At 43.9% G+C, this 22,391-nt stretch overlaps 1 protein-coding gene across 4 annotated transcripts; it reads left to right on the plus strand.

Moving 5' to 3' along the window:
• The first annotated feature begins 10 nt into the window (after positions 1–10).
• Positions 11–21,523, plus strand: LOC115192411 (cadherin-24). Of its 4 annotated transcripts, none has more exons than XM_029750888.1 (14): positions 11–180; positions 6,878–7,741; positions 12,897–13,191; positions 13,314–13,433; positions 13,947–14,114; positions 15,727–15,908; positions 16,648–16,904; positions 17,012–17,148; positions 17,331–17,452; positions 17,805–17,922; positions 18,189–18,497; positions 18,791–18,983; positions 19,090–19,540; positions 19,667–21,523. In XM_029750888.1, exons 2-14 carry the CDS (start codon positions 7,124–7,126, stop codon positions 20,540–20,542), a joined length of 3,846 nt encoding a protein of 1,281 aa, XP_029606748.1. In that variant the 5' UTR covers positions 11–180; positions 6,878–7,123; the 3' UTR covers positions 20,543–21,523. The 4 variants fall into 4 exon arrangements, with proteins under 4 accessions (XP_029606748.1, XP_029606749.1, XP_029606750.1 ...); XM_029750889.1 differs by having other exon boundaries at positions 17,069–17,148; XM_029750890.1 differs by having other exon boundaries at positions 7,218–7,741.
• The last annotated feature ends 868 nt before the right edge of the window (positions 21,524–22,391 follow it).

Below are 22,391 nucleotides of genomic sequence, written 5' to 3' on the forward strand. Positions count from 1 at the left end.
AGTGATATGTCATTTACTGGAACAGTCTCACGAGCACCAGAGTGAGAGCGCGCGCTTAAAGGCACCCAGTGAAGAACACCGGCTTCTTTCCCACTTTGGAATCTAGTTGTCTTTCATTCAGCGCGTTCACTTAAATCCCTGGCAGACGAAGGAGCTACCCAATTATATCTATATTAAAAGGTAAGATTGAAATTCGTTTGAGAAAAATGCATCGGGACAAAACGTTTTCTTTTTCATAATGGGATTCAGTTTTATTTGTCGCTTACTTTCACTGTAGCCGATGCATTTTACGGAATAAATGGGGTATCAGTTATTGAATTTATTATAGCTGCTGTTGACAGTCTTATGCATGCGAATAAAATGTTTCTTCCAATGTCGATATATGTTCCATGGTGGTGAATCTGACATATAGCCAAAATTGTGTGGCGCGCGCGCCGATGTCAAATACAATGTGCATAAGAATGTTTGTCTTCAGATGTCAGCTGTTTTAGCAGACATAACAATGTAGACATAATACAGAGTTATCCAGGAGATCCGTTTGAAGGGACCAAACTGCGGATGTTCTGGTTGACTAAACTACGCGCGGATATTTGACATATGGTACCTATTGGTTTCCACAACCACAAATATCGTAAACATGAATGAATTTATTATTTTTTGGGGCTTTTTGGTCTTAATTAAGCTTAGGGTTAGGCTTAAGGTTAGCACTGTGGTTAGGTTTAAAAACAGATTTTAAGAAGATAAATTGTGGAAATAGGTGGGCTTTATGACTTTGTGGCTGTGGTAACTATTAACGACTGTTTTAATGTGATAGTCAGCTTCCCTTCCTACCCAGACAAGTCACTATTACGCTGAACAAAAAATATAAACGCAAAATGTAAAGTGTTGGTCCCATGTTTCATGAGCTGAAATAAAAGATGAAATGTTCCATACACACAATGTTCCATACACACAATGTTCCATACACATAATGTTCCATACACACAATGTTCCATACACACAATGTTCCATACACATAATGTTCCATACACACAATGTTCCATACACAGAAATGTTCCATACACACAAAAATCTTATTTCTCTCAAATGTGTGCACAAATTTGTTTACATCCCTGTTCGTGAGCATTTTAGCCTTTGTCAAGATAATCAATCCATCCATCTGGCATATCAAGAAGTTGATTAACAGCATGACCATTACACACTGTGCTGGAGACAATAAAAGGCCACTCAAATGTGCAGTTCTGTCACACAACACAATGCCACAGATGTCTCAAGTTGAGGGAGTGTGCAATTGTCATGATGACTGCAGGAATGTCCACCAGAGCTGTTGTCAGAGAATTCAATGTTTATTTCTCTAACATAAGCCACCTCCAATGTCGTTTTAAAGAATTTGGCAGTACGTCCAACTGGCCTCACAACCGCAGACCACGTATAACCAAGCCAGTCCAGGACCTCCACATCCGGCTTCTTCACCTGCGGGATTGTCTGAGGGGCGGGGAGCTGAGGAGTATTTCTGTCTGTAATGAAGCCCTTTTTATGGGGAAAACTCATTCTGATTGGATGGCCCTGGCTCCCCATTGGGTGGGCCTGGCTCCCAAGTGGGTGGGCTTATGCCCTCCCAGGCCCACCCATGGCTGCGCCCTTGCCCAGTCATGTGAAATCCATAGATTAGGACCTAATTTATTTATTTCAATTGACTGATTTCCTTATATGAACTGTAACTAGGGCTATGGCGGTCATGACATTTTTTTTGCATGATTGTCATTCAAATAATTGCCGATCTCACGGTATTTGACTGTTTATTAACAAACACATTTAGCATCTCCGGCTTCCACGCATAGCCTACAAGCCACCTATGGAGCGTCTACATTTTAAAAAGTCTAATAAATGCATGTAATATAGCCTACACCATCACAATACATCAATAACTTATTTTAGGCTGGTCTAAAGAAACAATATGATATGAAGAAAATGTAACCTATTTCAGAAGAACAGAATAGAATATTCTGAGTTGTCATTATGTTAGGCCCTAGTCTGCCAATGCCATATAGCTGTGGGCTACACTAGTTCATTTAGCAGGCAAGAATTGCTTATAATTCCCATGGCATTATTTTATATTGTTTTATAGTGAGAACAATAAAATGGAACATAGCTGAATAAAATAGAAAGGATAGTTTCCCCAAACGATTTTCGAAGGAGTGCGCACATGTGGCTATGCTGTGTTGAGTGGTTAATAAAGAAACAGGTCCTCCTATATGCTTCATTTAGAGTTAGTTATGCAACTTTAGTTGTTCTACAAGCGTTAGGCTATATGTTTTGATTTTCTAATACATAATAATAATTTGAAGAAAAGTTGCATGAAAGGCATGCGCTCTGCTCTGTTTCTTGCACAGGCTGCACATTCTGGGCATCATTCACAAGTGATAGTATTCTCACTCCAATCAGACTATTCTCAATTGAATCTAGTCTGTACATACACTAAATAATATATGTGTGAAATTAGTCTGGATTTAGAATGGGCCATTATTATCTGTTGGAACAGGTGCAGTGGGGGGGAAAGCATTGTAATCCGTATGCACTTGAATAGGGAATGGAGGACGCTTTTCCCATGGTTAATTTTCATGCCAGCCAGGTAGGCTACTCCGGTTGTAAAGTGAAACATTGTGCTTAATATCAGGAAAGATGAGAAATAAATATAATAGGCCTAGCGTATAGAAATCTGATTGGATCCTCTTTTTAATAGAGGCCATCAAAACTCTGTTTTCTCATGCAATTGCATAGCATAGCCTATAGAAATGTTGTGCAACATGGGCTTATAGGAACACTTGTTTCATTCCATGCATCAACCAGCTATGAGGAGCTGTCTCTCACTGAGCCAACAGGTGATCCTATTCTGCTCAAACTCTGAATGCCAGGGCTCTCATGAAGTGTTTGATTTAATTTTTGATTGCATTTGCGTTGCTATCAGAGTGATTAGAGAGCGCTGAGTACAAGACCATTAGCAACTGTCGGTTAGAAAGTTTTGTAGGCTACTAATGATTACCAGTTACCGGCTAGTTACCGTGACTAAACGGTCACATGGAATTTGACTGTGGTCATGACTCGTGACTGCCAGTGTGGCGGTTATATGGCCACTGTAACAGCCCTAACTGTAACTTAGAAAATCGTAGAAATTGTTGCATGTTGCGTTTTATATTTTTGCTTAGTATAGATGTCCATCCATGTCTGAGGACATCAACAGATGAAGTGGAAACCGGCCACTAGGGGCAACAGTGAGGGTGTTGGGGATGGTGGATGGGCGTAAGCATCTGCCTCTGGTGCAAGAGATTTTTGCTATAAGCCTATCCCAAACCTTAACCCTTACCTTAACCATTCAGAGTTAATGCCTAACCTTAAGATGTTGAAGTTAATGGCTAAACTTAACCTTAAACACTTGGAAATTTGAGGTTTGGAACAACTTCAAAATGAAACGTTTGAGAAACATGGATGAACGTCTAATTTTAACTTGAGACTGGGAGAACTTGTTGTCCTTCCTGGACTCGTGCGTTGTGGAGCGCGCTAAAAACGCTCACCTGCAGACCGCACTGGTTCTGCACGGATTTGCGCTCGCGTAATGAAAATGATGAGCTCGCCGCCACGTCGCCGGTAGCTCGGAATTGTTAGCGTTGCATTCATTATTATAGTTAGACCAAGTGTGTAAATCACATTAACATGCGTCAGAGGGGTCACAGCTCCAGAATTCTCTAACAAGACAAGGTTGTGCTCCAGGCTGTTCAGTGTAGGCCTATCTACAGTATGCTAATGAACAGCTTTGAAGAGTGTGCGTGTGTGTGTGCGCGCGTTTGTGTGTGTGTGTGTGTGTGTGTGTGTGTGTGTGTGAGACACAAGAGGAGAGGAAGTAGGGAGAGAAATAACAGACCCTTGGAATAAGACACCATGTACCACATTTGCACGTCAACAACACTTTGACTTTGGACATCAAAAAGGAGAAGAGAAGATCATTATCAGCCATTTCCACTCAGCACATAATACACACGCACACACACACACACACACACACACACACACACACACACACACACACACACACACACACAGCCAGTATAGATATTCCCCAGTCCCCACTCACCGGAGTCTTTGTTGAACTCATTAATTTGTCAAGTGAGTGTACAGCTGAGTCATAAACACTAACACATTGTTAGAGCGAGCACACGTCTGCCACAACACAGCACTTTGATTTGGGAGGTTGTCAAACCACTTAGGCTTTGACTGACTGTCTGAATGTCAGATGTTGACAATAGCAAGATGAGTGATGTGCTGAGTACAGTCACAGTGAGGCCTCTCATCAGTTTGGTTTGGACAGAATGGGAGGACTATCTACACACAGAGAGAGAGAGAGAGAGAGAGAGAGAGAGAGAGAGAGAGAGAGGCAGAGCAGTCTTAAAACATTAAGATGAATGGAAGGAAGAAGAGAATGTCAGGGAGATGCACGGGTGGAGCAGAATCTCTTTGCCTGTCTTCGTTGCTTAAGCCAGCCAAGCTCTCCCTTCATCACATACCCCCCTCTCTCTTCTCCTCTTCCTCTATCTCCCCCTCGCTCCCTCTCTCTTTCCCCCTCTCCCTCCCTCCCTCCCTCCCTCCCTCCCACCTCTCTCTGTATCTCTCTCTCACTGTATCTCTCTCTCTCTCTCTCTCCCCCTCCACCCCCCCTCTTTTCTCTTCTTCCTCTATCTCCCCCTCGCTCCCTCTCTCTTTCCCCCCCTCCCTCCCTCCCTCCCTCCCTCCCTCCCTCCCTCCCTCCCTCCTCTCTCTGTATCTCTCTCTCTCTCCCCCCCTCCACCCCCCCTCTCCTCTCTCTATATATATGTAAAGGCTTGACATGCACAGTCTATTTTTAATAAAAATGAAACAGCTTTCTTGCAGTGAAGCGAGACACAGAGTGAAGTGAGACTGAAACAGCGATTTGCAATTTAGGCCTGTGTGACACTCATCATCCCCCTCCGAGCCAGCAACAGTAAATTCACCCTCAGTCTTTCATTGCCTATCTATCTCTATCGCTCTGTCTCTCTCCAGCTATCCCCTCACACATGCTTCTCACTAACACTTACATCTCAAATGCTGAAAAATAATATTAAATGACATGTTTTGTTCTGTAATTGTGGAGCAGTAGACATGAGAGCAATATGAACAACACTCAAACTAACTGTTTTAAAATGGGCCAGGAAGTATTATTAATGGATTCAAAGATGCAGCATTGTACAGAAGAAAGGGAATGATTGTAAAAGCCTTAGTGGAGAAACAGTATATGGGATGGTTTAAAGATGAAGGAGCAGACATATCGGCTCAGAGAGACTGAGTGCACATCTGGCATTAATATTGATGAAGTGGCATTAATGTGTGCAAAATACAAAAAATAGAGCATTATTCCTTTTAAACAGTTAATTTTTCTCTTCGGCGAAAGAATTCATGTGGAAGGGAGGGGTAGAACAGTCGAATATATAGCTCACATTAGTTCTTTGTTATCAAGCATTAAGAAACTAGGGCAATTGCTGAATGGGAATGAATGAGTATTCTGTTCCTGTCGTAAACATAAAAACATTTAATAAATTAAACATTCTGATAAGTATTACCCAGTCATTTTGGGTTAATAGTGTTTTAACTTAGGCCCTCATGTGCATCTAAATGAATGGGTTTTGTAATGCAATTTCAGATGTTTTAATTACACAGTAAAATGGAGCTCAGATAAGGCTATTCAATATAAACATAGGATTTGGGCATGCCAAGTCAGGGATTGTAGGTTGGAAGCCATTCTGTTCTTATAGACAGAAATAAATATGTACCATTGTATATGAGTGTGTGTTAAATGAGAGAGAGGGAAATGTAAAGAGTGACAGTGACAAATTCACACCGCGAGAGAAAGAGACAGAGAGAGAAAGAGAGAGAGGGAGAAAAATGCAGAAAGGAGAGGGAGAAAAATGCAGAAAGGAGAGGGAGAAAAATGCAGAAAGGAGAGAGAGATAGAGGAATTGTGATTACACATTTTCAGTCTTAAGTTGGTGACAGCCTTCATTGCACAAAGCCTGGAAGATCGATGGCCGGGGTCTGACTCTAATACTAACGAAACTCGGATCGTTAAACTTTTGGGAAATGATGACAGAAATTGATTAAAATATGTATGAGTCCAATTAATCTTTGAAGGGGGACTTCTTCCACTACTTGGCGTTGAGGCATGAGGAGGCCATCTTTAGGACGACATCAATCATCTGATGGACTGGCAATTGTGTCTGACACAGTAAAGTAGTGGAGCTGTGCCCCACCCTCTGCCCTTCAGGTCCAAACTCAGCCTCCAGAGACAAATCTCCTTTACATGCATTATAATGAGCTCATAACCTAACACAATAGTCTCATTACGCTATGCCCCATTCTGTTAATAAGTATTCAGCGACGCTTTAAACCAAAAGATGTATTGCTTTGTTACCAGTTACGAGCATCTATGAGCCCTTGTAATGTTTTATTATGTTATAAATAGATAATAGGTATTTATATGCTGCAATTTTACAACAGACTGAACATAGCCTCTTGTTTTCTATAAGCTGACGACTATGGTGTCTAATCCTGCAATTCACTAAACACTAAACGATGGACAAATCTCCACATAGACTGTATGCAAAAACACAGTGCAGACAGTACAGACTATCGCAATATATTGCCCACAATGTGGAGTTGTAAAACGGCAGCCAGTTCTCCTCAGGTCTCGAGGAGTTAATGAGAATAGTGTCAACATCTCTGCATGTCTTCATGCCTCCTGCACCTCGGAGCTGTTTGCTCTCATTTTAATTAAAACAGCTAAGATTACTCTAATTATCTCTCTACTCAGGTAATCCAGCTCCGCTCTGCTGCGGCCGTGGGAGGGAGTCCTGCATCATGTGTACAGCAGAACGGGAATGAGTTAGTGTGAGAGTGAAAAGTAAACCACAATAAAGACTGACCCTGTGGATAGCAAAGGAAATCACAATGTGGGGAGAAGACAAACAGAATCCAAGGAGAGGATCAAAAAATCTCTGAATATATATATATATATATATATTTTTTTAAACGAGTTGATTAACACACCACCTCCACTATGACCACCCCAACGGTGCTTCTTCTTGTTTTGGTTTGTATGTGGGAGGAGCAGCGAGGATGTAGTTCACTAACTGTTAGTTTACCGATTACAGCTCGGAACAGCCAGGAAGACCTAATTGAACTGAGGGCTGCAGAAAACTCTCTGGTGAATCATGGTCAGAATGCTGAGGTTCTTATGACAACCCACATCCCACTGACTCCTGGATTAACAGACAAAGAAAAGAATGGCATGGATGAAATAGTACAGATATCAACTCAAACTCCAGACTTTACCCTTCAAACCACTTTGACTCGAAAGATATGGAATGTAATTACATCCAAGAGTGACCATGTGGATAATGGGGATAATGTTCACACTCAGTCACTTGAGGCCCAGCAGTCCATGGAGGCAGAGGCCAATGGAGACCCCAATCATCATGTGAAACTCCAGACTGTCTCGCATCCAGAGTCCAGAGTTCTCCCAGAGAGTATCTCTGGGCGGGGCTTAGTCTCTCGGGGGGAGGGGTTAACTCTAACAGGTGTGGGGCCTCACTCTCGTCGTAAGCGAAGCTGGCAGTGGAACCAGTTCTTTGTGATTGAGGAGTACAGAGGACCAGAGCCAGTGCTCATCGGACGGGTAAGACCTCATCACAACCAATGTCATTAAAGTACAGTATGATTTCAGTGTTATCAGAAATATCCATAAATGTATCTTTGGTAAATTCCTAGAACAACAGCCTGAGGATATAGTGCACCAAGGGGTTCCCAAATTTTTTCACTCAAGTCCCCCTTCTAGCATTCACGGTGAACATCCGGCGCCCCCCACGTCTATTTCTATAGGCACAAGCACTGTTTATGACACACACTGTTCTCACCCCTCTTGTTGGCAGAGAGACAATTTTGCAGATTTAAAGCTTATTTCCTACAATTCTACACACGTCTTAAATGAATGTATGTGTGTTGATGTGATGTTTGATTGACCCAAACATTACAACAAAATCTATGGGCTAAAAAACCTGGCTAAAAAGCATTAGCTGACATGGGCTAGTTGATCTGGAAATGATCTCTCCAAGGCCTGCAATGACTGACATGACGAGGAAAACTGCTGATGCACTACCCAATTTGTAAATAGCACCTTGTGCATTCTACTACTACAACTTCCAGGAGTAAGGGGGGCGGGGTGGTCCTTCGCACACCCCACAGTTTGGGAACCACTTCAGTACACTACTAGTCAGTTGACATACTTTACTTCATTAAGGTTAGCCAATAAGTACGGTAGGTTGCACCACACCAACAACACCACAGAGCTGACAGGAAGTCAGTATTCAGCCAGTGTGATGATGAGATGATTGGAGGTGTTTTAAATCAGAGCACACCTGAACCGTCTAGATCTGTGGAAGTTACTTGTAGCACTTCACAGGCAAAGCGTTGGGCTGCTAATGCATCTGCTGGCAGCTTTAGTGTGTGTGTGTGGATTATATTAGCTGTGACGCTTATAGGGAACTCTGCCAACTCACAGTAGCAGGCAGCATACTTTATTGTGACACCACAGTTTGGAGCCTCCCCAACCACTGTGTTCACCTCGTAAATGTTTCATCTTCCTCTCTGCCTGTTATTGATACAGTCAGGGAGGGATGTCAGTGCGGTCGGTGGAAACATAATACTCTTTCTTGTTGTTGTAGATCGTGCACAAGTCTGATTCAGGGCTTGAGATGGCTAGGATGTTGTTTGGATGTTATGCCAAACATGTTCCAGCTTGTTAGGGCTATGAGTTTGATAAGATCATACATACATCAATGCCCAGATTTACATACATGTATAGAGTGTATGTGCTATGCCGTTTGAAAGACATTGCTAGAAACGTTGAGCGGGGGGGTAAGATACAGTACATCATGGCAATGAATGAGAATTTTACTGGGAGAGAAAATCAGCAAGGTGAAGATAGACTGAAGATCCCTGCCACACTGTAAGAGCAAGGAGAAGAGAACATTGAGATGAAAGAGAGTGGGGGAGAGTGACAACGGCATGGGGAAAGTAGCCGTCTAGGAATTCTATCAGAGATCATTTAAAAAAAAAAAAATGTTTTTTATGGATTGGATAAGTTTCAATCCCACAGAGGAATTTTTTTTTGCCATGGCGACTGATGCACAGCAGGACTGAGCTAGCAATTAGATTGAGACTAGGAGGGTAGGGGTTGGTGAGAGACAGGGTGGGGGCTAGGAAGGAAGGGTGTTAGGAGAGTAAGATAGGGAAGGAGACTGACAAAGATGTCTCTCGTGGTGACGTATGGGATCCGAATCAAAACTGATTTAAGGAGGAAGAATATATAGCATTTCTTACTGTCTGTTATCATGTGTTTCTTTAATCCCTAACTGCACGCTCAACTACACACATACACACACTGACTTGCTCTCTCTGACACACATATCACACTTGCACACAGACACACTTGGCTGTATACACCCAGGCTTTATGAATTACAGTTGACATGTATACCAATGTTTTTATGCACCATTTTGGTATTCTTGGGTAGAAGAAATGCACATCTATGTGATTAAAGGCCAAGGGACATAATACTTTCTTACGCTTGCTCTCTCCAGGCTTATGTCAAATAATAATATTAACAATTTTCCTTGCCCATGGCTTGGCTTGTTCGTAATTCTCATGTGACAAATATAATAACCACAGAGACCACAAAGCTGTTTCTATATGAAAGAACCTACAGTATATATACAGACCTTAATTGATGTGAAAACCTGCAGTAATATTGCTCAGCAAATATCAAACAACCCATGCTACTCACTATAGTTAAAATAATGGGTTGTGGTTCATAAGACAGAGGTTGTGTTGGTCTAAGATGGAGGGGAGGATGGGATGTGAGTAAGCCTAGTGGATTATGAGCATGTGCAGATGTGCCTTAAGGAGAGCGAGATGTGAAGGTTCCTGGTCAGAAAGCCTTCCCTGTGTGATGAAGGCTGAGTAATCTCTTTAGCTTTCTATTTCTGTGTGTCTGGCCTTTTACCCACCAAGCTCCCTGTAATATCCCCCTACTGCTATTAAATACTGAACAAGCTAGCACTCTTCACAGCAAAGTAAAATGGGCAGACACACAGAGACAGGTAGACAGACAGAGAGAGAGAAACAGATGGGCAGCTGGACTGTCAGAGGTACGTTCTCAGAGAGAGAGAGACAAGTTTTACCCCAATAACTACCGTGGGATATCAAATCAAATCACATTTTATTTGTCACATGCGCCGAATACAACAGGTGTAGACCTTACAGTGAAATGCTTACTTACAAGCCCTTAACCAACAATGCAGTTTTAAGAAAAATGCCCCCCCCCACCAAAAAAAAACTAGGAGATAAGAATAACAATAATATGCATCAACAGCAACCGTGCGTTATCATTAACAGCAGACTCGTGCATTTCCACAGTGAAAACAATGTACTGAGCAAATGTCAAATTGGCTTTTTACCAAAATACCTTATGACAGACCACATATTCACCCTGCACGCCCTAATTGACAAATAAACAAACCCAAACAAAGGCAAAGTATTCTCATGCTTTTTGATTTCAAAAAAGTGTTGACACAATTTGGCATTACGGTCTGCAATACAAATTGATGGAATGTGGTGTTGGGGGAAAAACATACGACATTATAAAATCCATGTACACAAACAACAAGCGTGCGGTTAAAATGATAAAAAAACACACACATTTCTTTCCACAAGGCCTTGGGGTGAGACAGGGATGCAGCTTAAGCCCCACCCTCTTCAACATATATATCAACGAATTGGTGAGGGCACCCGGCCTCACCCAACTAGAATATGAAGTCAAATGGCTACTGTTTGTTGATGATCTGGTGCTTCTGTCCCCAACCAAGGAGGGCCTACAGCAGCACCTAGATCTTCTGCACAGATTCTGTCATACCTGAGCCCTGACAGTAAATCTCAGTGATGACAAAAATAATGGTGCTCCAAAAAAGGTCCAGTCGCCAGGACCACAAAAACAAATTCCATCTAGACACCGCTGTCTTAGAGCACACAAAAAACTATACATACCTCGGCATAAACATCAGTGCCATAGGTAACTTCCACAAAGCTGTGAATGATCTGAGAGACAAGGCAAGAAGGGCCTTCTATGCCATCAAAAGGAACATCAAATTTGATATACCAAATAGGATCTGGCAAAAAAAACTTGAATCAGTTATAAAACTCATTGTCCTTTATGGTTGTGAGGTATGGGGTCCGCTCATTAACCAAGAATTCACTAAATGGGATAAACATCAAAATGAGACCATGCAGAGCAGAATTCATCTGATACCCGCTAATTATCAAAATCCAGAAAAGAGCCATTCAATTCTACAACCACCTAAAAGGAAGCGATTCCCACACCTTCCATAACAAAGCCATCACCTACAGAGAGGTGGAGAAGAGTCCCCTAAGCAAGCTGGTCCTGGGGCTCTGTTCACAAACACAAACAATCTTCACAGAGCCCCAGGACAGCAACACAATTAGACTCAACCAAATCATGAGAAAACAAAAAGATAATTACATGACACATTGGAAAGAATTTACAAAAAAACAGAGCAAACTAGAATGCTATTTGGCCCTAAACAGAGACTACACAGTGGAAGAATACCTCACCACTGTGACTGACCCAAACTTAAGGAAAGCTTTGACTATGTACAGACTCAGTGAGCATAGCCTCGCTATTGAGAGGCCGCCATAGGCAGACCTGGCTCTCAAGAGAAGACAGGCTATGTGCACACTGCCTACAAAACTGTAAACTGAGCACCTCTTTAACCTCCTGCCAAATGTATGACCATACTAGAGACACATATTTCCCTCAGATTACACAGACCCACAAAGAATTCGAAAACATATGCAAATTTGATAAACACATGTGAAATACCACAGTGTGCCATCAGAGCAGCAAGATTTGTGACCTGTTGCCACAAGAAAAGGGCAACCAGAGAAGACTAAACACCATTGTAAATACAACCCATATTTATGTTTCTTTATTTTCCCTTTTTTACTTTAACTATTTGCATATCGTTACAACACTGTATATAGACGTAATATGACATTTTGAAATGTCTTTATTAATTTGGAACTTTTGTGAGTGTAGTGTTTACTGTTCATTTTCTATTTTTTATTTCACTTTTGTTTATTTTCTATTGCCACTTGCTTTGGCAATGTAAACACATTTCTCATGCCAATAATGCCCCTTGAATTGAATTGAATTGAGAGAGAGAGGGTGACAGAAAGACAAAGGTAGAGATACATAGACAGGCAAACAGATGGATTCAGAGAGGGAGCGAAAACAGACAGATGGACAGAACAGAAGACAGACAGAGTGACATTTGGGGGCCACTGTCCACAGTCATGTGCTCTCACCCCCTAACAATCCCCCGGTGGCCTGCTTGGTCCAATGAGTTAATTAGCTGTACGCATCAGTACACATTCTGGTCCCCTCTGTCCCCTTCACACCTGGTGCCATTCCATTCACACTCACTGAACACCACATCTTGGACTTGATTCAACCTCTGATTTCACCATCTATTGTTTAGGTAGATGATCAATTATGCTATTGAGGGATGCATTTTCTGAGTCAGTGGTGGCTTGGACACAATATGTCAAACAACAAAGCATAAATTCAACTGTAAACCCTCTTTTTAGAGAAAAGATCATAGAGCACTAAAGCCCCTCATTAGGCTAGGCTCAATGCAGAATCCATATATATTTTATGACTTTATATTTCTCTCTCTATACACATATATCTCCTGCAGCTGCACACAGATATGGACCGAGGTGATGGGCGTACCAAGTACATCTTAGAAGGAGAGGGGGTGGGGTCTGTGTTTGTCATCGATGGGAACACGGGCAACATCCACGTCACCAAGTCCCTGGACCGAGAAGAGAAGGACCAGTACCGCCTCATCGCCATGGTAACCGACCGCCAGACGGGCCACGCCCTCGAACCCTCGTCCATGTTCATCATCAGAGTGCAGGACATCAATGACAACCCACCTGTCTTCCAGAACGAGCCATACAGCACCACCGTGCCCGAGATGGCCAATATAGGTATTACATGTGACTGACAGGGCTTCGGTCTTGATCTGTGATTTACATTACCGTCTAGACAAGCTGCCTCGAGGACTTATTATTCATTCCTGAAGTCTCACCAATCCATCTCTCTCTAACAGGAACATCCATAATCCAGGTGACAGCCACGGATGCAGACGACCCGACGTATGGTAACAGTGCCAGGCTGGTGTACGCTGTGACCCAGGGCCAGCAGTATTTCTCTGTGGATCCTCAGACAGGTCTGGTGGGCCTACAATGCAGCCCCTTATCAAGCTACATGTTAACCATATGGTAGCCATGCTGATGAACTGACACTACAGTATGCCCCTTTGATCTGTAAAGATATCATATGGTGTACTTCTGTGGTCTGTATGTATTCTGTGTACTCTACATAAAGCAGGGGTCAGCAACAGGCGGCCCGCGGTCCACAATCTGTTATAATAAAAAAAAGAGATATGTAATCATGTCTTAATGTAAATACAATCTCATTTGGGCTTAGTTGTGTTGAATTTGTAGTCTAAAAATATTATAATTATGTTCCGGCTCCCCAGAACATCCGCTCCGACAAAAACAGCCCGGGGTTGAATCTTGTCGCCTACCCCTGACATAAAGGCTTGTGACATAGCTATATGTGACATTAAAGCAGGTGACTCATCCCACTACAGCATTTAGGTCTGCTTGTCCCTTCAGCTGTGATGTAATGGAATGCATCATGTGCTTATTTACTGTCCTCTCATCGTCCTCTCTGCCAGGTGTCCTGCGTACTGCTGTAACTGACATGGACAGGGAGAGTCAGGACACCTATCTGGTCGTCCTCGAGGCCAAAGACATGGGGGGGCACCTGGGGGGGATGTCAGGGACGACCACAGTCACTGTGAGGCTGAGTGACGTCAACGACAACCCCCCTCACTTCAGAAAGAGTGAGCAACATTACAGTTACGGTTTTATTGGCCGGCGTCATGCTATTCCGGTTATAGCTTTCAACTTCTATAATTCCAGTTGAAACATTCTTCGGACATATTTGTGTATTCTCTCTCTCTCTTTGTGTGTGTGTGTGTGTTCCTGTGTGTGTCTGCGCGTGATTTTGCGTATGTGTGATTTTGTGAGTTTGATTTTGCGTGTGCTTGTCTGATTTTGTGTGTGTGTGTGTGTGATTAGAGTGATGAAATGCCTTGCAATGTGGCACTTGTGATGGTGCAGTGATCTCTCGCTGCTACTAAGAGTGCCTTTAGGATCTTCTCTGCCAGGATTGTCACACAGCAGCGCTGTGCTTATAGTGGATTTTGAAGCCATTTTATGGAGTGTTCCTTGATGTGTGCATATGGCTCGTGTTTCCTCATTGCAAACTAATGAATCAATTCTATGAATGAGCTTCTTATCTCGTCTTCCTCCTCCTCACCATCATCTTCATCACCATCATCAATCTGAGTTGATAACATATTTTGAGATTTCTCTGTTAGGTTTCTCATCACTAAGCTCTTCCTGAAAAACAGTGCGAGATCATGGTCAAGTCTTTTCTTATCCAAACGCTTCTGCATTCTATTCTATTCGTATTTGATCTGCCATCCAGTCGTTTTTGCTCCAACAGACAGTAGAATCACTGCAGAATATAACATTCTCAGTCATACAATACATTCCTCTGTAATATATGCCCCTCTCTTTCTGTCTCACTCTCCCTTTCCTCTCTTTCTGTCTCACTCTCCCTTTCCTCTCTTTCTGTCTCACTCTCCCTTTCCTCTCTTTCTTGACTTCACGCCCCCCCCCTCGCTCTCTCTCTCAAGCAATTTCATAATTCCAAATGCACAGTATTTATTAGGCACTATAGCTGTCCTCCTACTGTAGCTCACTGTGTGTATGTTCATGATTCTCTATCTGACACTAATGCAGAGTGAGTCTAAACAAACCTTTTCTGTTTCATCTGTGGAGATAGAGACGTGTGTGTTGAATTCGCAAAGCTTTGAATTATTAACAAGTGTCATTAGATGAAGGTGTGTCCTTTCCATACTGTTTAGAGGGAGACCATGGTATGAATACTACAGTTAGTCACTTACTGTGTAGAATCAAAGAGAGACAGACAGACTCATCGCTGAGAGCCAGGCAACTGCCAAACCCTGCTGTCACAGACTACTGCACTTTGGCTGCCGTTTCCTTGGATACAGGACACTCAGAGAGAAGTTTGTCTTTTGGTTTTCATCATTACTGTAAACATTTTCCCTGAGGACTACTGGAATGACTACTCTCATTTTAGGATCTAAATGGTATGTCTATGCCCTGTCACTCATCTGTGTGGTCTCTCTCTTTCTCTCGCTCTCGCTCTCTCTCTCTCTCTCTCTCTCTCTCTCTCTCTCACACACTCTTTTCTCGCTCTCTCTCTTTCGCTCTCTCTTTCTCTCGCTCTCTCTCTCTCTTTCGCTCTCTCTCTCGCTCTCTCTCTCTCTCACACTCTTTTTCTCGCTCTCTCTCTTTCGCTCTCTCTCTCTTTCTCTCGCTCTCTCTCTCACTCTCTCGCTCTCGTTCTCTCTCTCTCACTAGGTGCCTGGTCATTCTCTATCTCTGAGCTAGCAGCACCAGGGGTGGAGGTGGGTCGCCTCTCGGCCACAGATGCTGATCTGGGAGAGAACGCCATGCTGGAATATACCATTCTGGACGGAGAGGAGGGGGACACATTTAACATCACCGGAAGAGACCAAGAGGCTGTCATTGTGTTAAACAAGGTGAGCAATAAATAAGGGAGACCAGATATATAGCTCTTAATCAGACTCAAGTCAAAAAACATCCACAATGGTGTAAAATGAGAGGCTAAACTAAGAATTGCTCCTCCAAGCCACTCTAACCAGGAAGTTAATTCAGTGAAAAACATAGAAAACAGCAGGACAGTGTTGCCTGCAGAGACTTCAGTCAGCAACAATCAGGTCTGATAATAGGATGCTTTGAATAAAGAAATATTTGGTCTGGAAACAGTATTTTAACAGTTTTTCGTCAGTCCTTTTTCCTAGCAATCCTGTTGTGTGATTGCAGGCAATGTCACAAACTTTAATTAACTTAAACAAAACATTATCTCACCTTGGTTTGCTTGAAAAAAGAGATCCAAATACCCTGGACTTTATGCACAACTATTTGAAAAATGAAAGATTCCATCTAGCAGTTGAATTGAAATCGCCAACCAGAAAATAGTTTGTGAGCCTGTGTTTTCCTCAGTGTGGTGTGAAGTACATGGGGCATCGCAAGCTCCATTTAACAAAGTGTGTGAGATGAGGGTAAGAGTATGAGATAGAATGTGGGAATGATGAATCAACATGGGAGCAAATGAATTATGGAACAAGGGTAGGGGAAGGGGCACGGTGAAAAGAAGAAGAAAGAGAGAGTGTTCGACCAACGGAGAAAGAGAGAAAAGTGCTTATAGGAAAGGACATAAGTCAAATCTAATTGGTTGTACTGTATTTCTCTCCTCAGCTGCTCGACTATGAGAGGTGCGGTTCCTACTCGTTCTCAGTGGAGGTTATGAATCCCGTAGTGGACGCACGGTTCCTACGGAAGGGTCCCTTTAAGGACCGGGCGACCGTACGGGTCATGGTCCTCAACGCAGACGAGCCCCCCCGCTTCTCCCGGTCCCGTTACCGTCTGGACGTGCCTGAGAACTGTCCTCCTGTCTGCAGCGTGGGTCGGGTGTCTGCTGTGGACCCAGACACGGGACAAAGCTCCAACATCAGGTAGCCTACACTCAGCCAGTCAGTCCGTCCGTCCGTCAGTCAGTCAATCTGTCCTTCACTCACTCACATTTTCTTTTCTCAAACTATTCCCCCCGTCACTCTCTCAGGTACTCTATTGACCCTCAGTCTGACCCTGAGGCTCTGTTCCGTATTGCTTCTGACAGCGGCCTTATCACCACGGTGATGGAGTTGGACCGGGAGCGCGAGCAGTGGCATAATATCACTGTCATCGCCACACAGAGAGGTATGAGGCTCTGCCCCCCCCCTCTCCTCTCAGCTTCAGCCGCCCCCAGGAAATACACGCACTCTGGCTTAGTACAGTCATGTTTTCCCCCCATATCACTCATGGTAGCCCTGGGGTGAGAGCTGTGAAAAGCTGTAATGAAGTTGATGTTGAACTCACCAGGCACTCCTTTCCTGTTCCAGACAATCCTAACCTTGTGACCAGAGTTGTGGTTGCCATAGAGACGCTGGACCAGAATGATAATGCACCAGAGTTGGACAGGCAGTACACAACGTCTGTGTGTGACTCCAGTACACCTGGACAGGTCAGTGCTGCTGCTAACACTTACCTACAGAACGTAACTCTGACACTGCACTTTATCAGTCTATCCATCTATAGCCCCGCATGCTGATAACCATAATGCCATTTTTTTACTCCAACCTTTAGAGGACAATTCTCTTTAGAAGTCTTTGAAGATTTCCTATTCCTTTTATTGTCTAATTTTTATGAAATTGGAACTGATGTCAGATCACTGTGTCCTGTTTCTCTAGCCTGCCATTGGCTGAGTTCTTTTTCTCTAATGCCATTGGCTGACTTCTTTTTCTCCAATGCCATTGGCTCAGTTCTGTGACTGTGAGGTCCAATAGAAGTCCTCCTCTCTCTGCTCTGTCTCCCAGGTTGTTCAGGTACTGCGGGCAGTGGATAGGGACCAGGGAGGACAGGACGCCACAGTCCACTTCAGCATCCCTCCAGAGTCCAGTTCTGCTCTAAACCTCACCATCAGGGAGAGTGGAGGTGCCCTCTAGCAATATTCAACCTCCGTGTCAAACTGTCACCCTCCTCAGCCCTCTGCCTAATGCATGTCAAATCAGAAATTCTGCAGGGGATCATTTCTTTGACATGCTTGATGACAGTGTGCCTACATCTTATAGTATATAAGCCTGTCGAATTTCTAGTATTCATTTTAGGACTGACATAGTGCAACTGGAGAATGGCATTCCTGTACCAGTGACCTGACGACTGGCTTGTGTTTCTGGTGTTACTGTCTTATTTAACCCCAGGTGCCACAGCGAGACTGGTGCTCCAGTCGACCCTGCAGCCCCTCGCCGGCTTCTCCTCCTCCCTCCTCACCCTGTACGTGCCCATCGTGCTGCGGGACGGGGCGTCCGGCCTCACCAACACCGGGACGGTCACCGTGACCGTGTGTCCATGTCTGAGAGGAGGCATGCAGGCCGAGGAGAGGGGCAGGCAGAGGGACAGGGGCTGGGAGAGACAGACAGTATGTCTGCCCCTGCCCTCCGCCTCTCCATCACTCATCTTCAGTATGGTCACCTTGCTGGCCCTGCTGGCCTGTGTCACCACGCTGCTGGGTAAGACTCTCTGTGTAGTAGGACAACTGTCAAATCAATGTATAGTACATGCCTGTTTGTACTGTTTGCACTATACTGTATGTCTGTCTGTCTATTCGTTGTCTGTCCTTCTATCTGTCTGTCTGAAGATCTGTATCCCATGAAATGGACAGCAGTGTGTGGTATTTACGATCATGTACCTCTCTCTCTCTCTCTCTCTCTCTCTCTCTCTCTCTCTCTCTCTCTCTCTCTCTCTCTCTCTCTCTCTCTCTCCCTCCCTCCCTCCCTCCCTCCCTCCCTCCCTCCCTCCCTAGTGGTGTGTGCTCTGTCTCTGTCTCTGCGGCATCAGAAGCGAGACTCCCACTCCCCATTTGAGGAGGATGATGTGAGGGAGAACATCATTACCTACGATGACGAAGGGGGAGGGGAGGCAGACACTGCTGCCTTTGACATCACCGCGCTCCAGAGCATGCACAGAGTACAGCGCATGCAGGACGGCAGGAACATGTGAGCTGTGACGTTGGTTTGTGTAGTGTGTGTGAGGGCATGTGTCTGTGTGTGTGTACTTGCGTGCATGTGTGTTCCTCTGCCTTATGCTCATCTCTTCGCCCAGATGGTACACCCAGCAGAATCAGGCCAGGGCTAGGACGTACAGCTGGAGCCGGACCCCACACTCTGCTTTGGACCCCCGGCATCCAAGCTCAACCCCTGTGTACGGACACCTCTGCTACAGCATCCACACCCTGCCTGTCCTCAGAGACCTTCCCGAGGGGCCCACTCCATTCCAGTCGGGTCTGCAGCTGGCCAAACTGATGGAAACCTATGGGCTTCCTGGCCATCAGATGGGTAACGTTAATAATTCCCTAGTCATCCAGAACCAGAGCAAATTTGATCTGCTAGAGTCTGGAGCGGTTCCTCTCAACCCTGCTGAGCCACGGTTCCCCAGCAGAGAAAGACCAGAGAGCATGAGGGCTGACAGCAGACCCACAGAGAGAGAGGGAGGCAGGGAGACCAACACTGACAACCAGCAGCAGCAGCTGCATCCGAACCAGGGACCAATTAGGGTCAGATATGAACTTTCATATATAATGGGTGTAATAATGTTGTTATTATTTTGGTCAATCTCTGACTATTTTTCCTATTAAAGTATTTATAATTCCTCATAAAATCATTGTGTATTTCCTCCCCAGACACAGCCTGAGCCTGTACTGACAGATGAAGCACTAGTTCTGACCTACTCTGTCCCAAATGGCTCATGCTCCCAGAGTCACAGCAGTAGCATCTCTTCCTCAGAGCAGCAGGAGAACAAGACAGAGTCCTCTCCCTCACAGACCACCACTACTGGAGCTCCCAGCTCTGCAGTAGAGGACACAGACACAGATTCCTCTACTCTCCCCAGCTCAGAGAAGAATGAAGACACTGTTGGTGTTAGCCAAGTAAATAGCAGTCACACCCACACTAACACACTGGCGGAGTCAACATACAGCATTGTGGGTTCACTAAACCAGGGCAGTGGAGGGATACCTGTGACCGGGACTACGTTGTATCCAGGCAGTGCAGAATTCCTGAACATGTACGCGTTTGGTAGGAGCCTCTCTGGAGGCATGCTGGGATACGGCAGGGGGTGGGGCTGTGCCCGGGGACTGGTGTCTAACAGGGCAGGGGCAAAGGGTGGGGCTAACTGTAACCCCTCCCTGCCTTTGAGGATGGAGGACTTCCTGAAGCACCGTTTGGACCAGGTGACTGACCTATCCCAGCCACCCTACGACTCACTGCAAACCTATGAGTTTGAGGGGGGGGACTCCCGGGCGGGGTCACTGAGCTCACTGGAAAGCGAGGGCGAGAGGGAGGAGGAGAGAGGGAGGGAAGCGGTAGACGAGTTGGACCAGAATTTCCATAGGCTAGTGAAGATAATCGAAGAGAGAGAACAAGAAAAGGAGTGTGAGAGAAGTTCAGTGGAGGAGACGACACGGGCAGAAGATAGAAGCCAGGGTTTGGATGTCAACGAGATGAGCAAAACAGAGAGTGTTGATGAAGAGAAAGAGGTCTCAAGGTGGGATTTTTAGAGAACCTGCGAATCAAAGAGACTGAATAGGAGTTTGGAGAGGAGAGACAAAACACTCCAACAGATGCAATTTAAAAGCAATACGGGGGTGTTATGCACGACTTCAGAGAGAAAATTGTTCTGTTCTGTTCAATGAATAAACTTCCTGCTTGTTGGCTTTGCAGCACAGCTGAGACATGTCGGTGGACCCATCAGCACATCTCATCAACTCATCCTTGTGTTTATTAAACAGTATATCAAAAATGTCACTTTTAGACTTTCCTTGTAACTGATATGAATAATGCACCTAGGCTTTCTACACTGAAGTTATGAAAAATGCACTTTCTGAAATATTGATTCCCAGCCCTGAAAGCTGCATTGTTGGAAAATAGGCCTCATGAAAAATGAAAGGGAATTGTGATATTTAATGTTGATAGTTAATTAGGTGCACTCTCACTCAGAACACTGTTGTTCCCAAAGGCGACATTTAAACATGGATAACTGAATTGAACTTATTCTAAAAAGCATACCAATTCCACACGTCTACACTTGCATACTGTAGGCATACACACAGACACACACTTATAGAGCTAATGTGAATATATAAGGGTGAATCTGTGTACATTACATCCAGTCAAATGAAAGCTGTTCAGGTGATGATATTATGTCACAATCAGGAGGGAGCTCTTCAGAATTGTATAGACTTTGACACCCAGGCAATGTATTGTCCCAGTAATTATAATCACAGTAATAGGTTCTATGAAACACTATGCAATTTGCACACTGACTAGACATAATACGTCTCTGAAGAAAGAAGCCTTGTAAAAAGTTGAATATGTTTCCTACTATAGCGACATGATTATGTGCATACTGTAAATATCATCCTCCGCAATGTGGTGATTATTGAGTGGAGGATTTCACACAGACCACGAAAGTGTCCCTTTATGAGAAACACTGTCATTATTTCAGAATTTGTAGTGATTAAATGGTTGGTGTTAAAGAAGATGTCTGTTGTGCCACGTTATTTCCCGCGTGATAGTTTTCCTAGATAGTTCAGCTATAAACCTGTTTATTGACTGATCTATTACGAATTTCATCTTTGCAATCCATGGAACTGCACAATCTTGCTCTTTCTTTAAAAACGGACATGGAATTGGGTAAGCTTACGCACGCAATCGTACTGTTTACTATACTATTCATAATTTAACTGAAGAATGATTCATGTGACCACCAATCAATATTTCCCCCAAAAGATATTGAGATTGAGATAACACTGTACGGCTCATTTGTACTACTATTGCAAAAACGAATTGCTTTTAGAATTTTTCGATTACTGTGTGATGACTACATTTAGCAGAGACCTGGGGCCTTGGTCAAACTGCTGTTTGTTTGTCCCACCAGGCGAACCAGGGGAAATTAAATCTTAATCAACCAACTATCTTAATGAGAATTCGATTTTGAACTTGAGAAATTTGACAAACAATCTATAGCTCTTTGGGGTGAAAAATGAGGTGTGGAGATTGACCCGGGGCTTACAAGAAGAACAGAGATGGCAACGAGAAAGAGGAATAAAAGAAAACTGTGAATGAATAGTCTAGGGCCCAATTAGAGAATGGTCCTAACAGTAAATGAAAGAAAGGACGAGTTGAGTATTTACATTAATACCAAACTAATGACAAAGAGATGACAAAATATGAGGGAAATTATTACCATGACTATGTACAGTTGTGTTTTATACAGTATAAAACACATATATTGCATGGCTCTGGCCAATCTGAACCAACGTTATGTTGGTTATACACATAAAAATGTAGTAATGTTGAAAACAGTGAAGTGCTGATATTTAGGTTTGTGGCAGTGCAACACTGCCC

Source organism: Salmo trutta, chromosome 4 (genome assembly GCF_901001165.1).
Source record: "Salmo trutta chromosome 4, fSalTru1.1, whole genome shotgun sequence".
NCBI classification, from domain to species: domain Eukaryota; kingdom Metazoa; phylum Chordata; class Actinopteri; order Salmoniformes; family Salmonidae; genus Salmo; species Salmo trutta.

Excerpts from the sequence above, each read along its gene's own strand:
- LOC115192411 (XM_029750888.1), top strand. The coding sequence starts at position 7,124 with ATGACCACCCCAACGGTGCTTCTTCTTGTTTTGGTTTGTATGTGGGAG. Across the intron at positions 15,909-16,647 it reads CTGTCATTGTGTTAAACAAG|CTGCTCGACTATGAGAGGTG; the intron begins GTGAGCAATAAA and ends TTCTCTCCTCAG. Across the intron at positions 16,905-17,011 it reads GGACAAAGCTCCAACATCAG|GTACTCTATTGACCCTCAGT; the intron begins GTAGCCTACACT and ends TCACTCTCTCAG.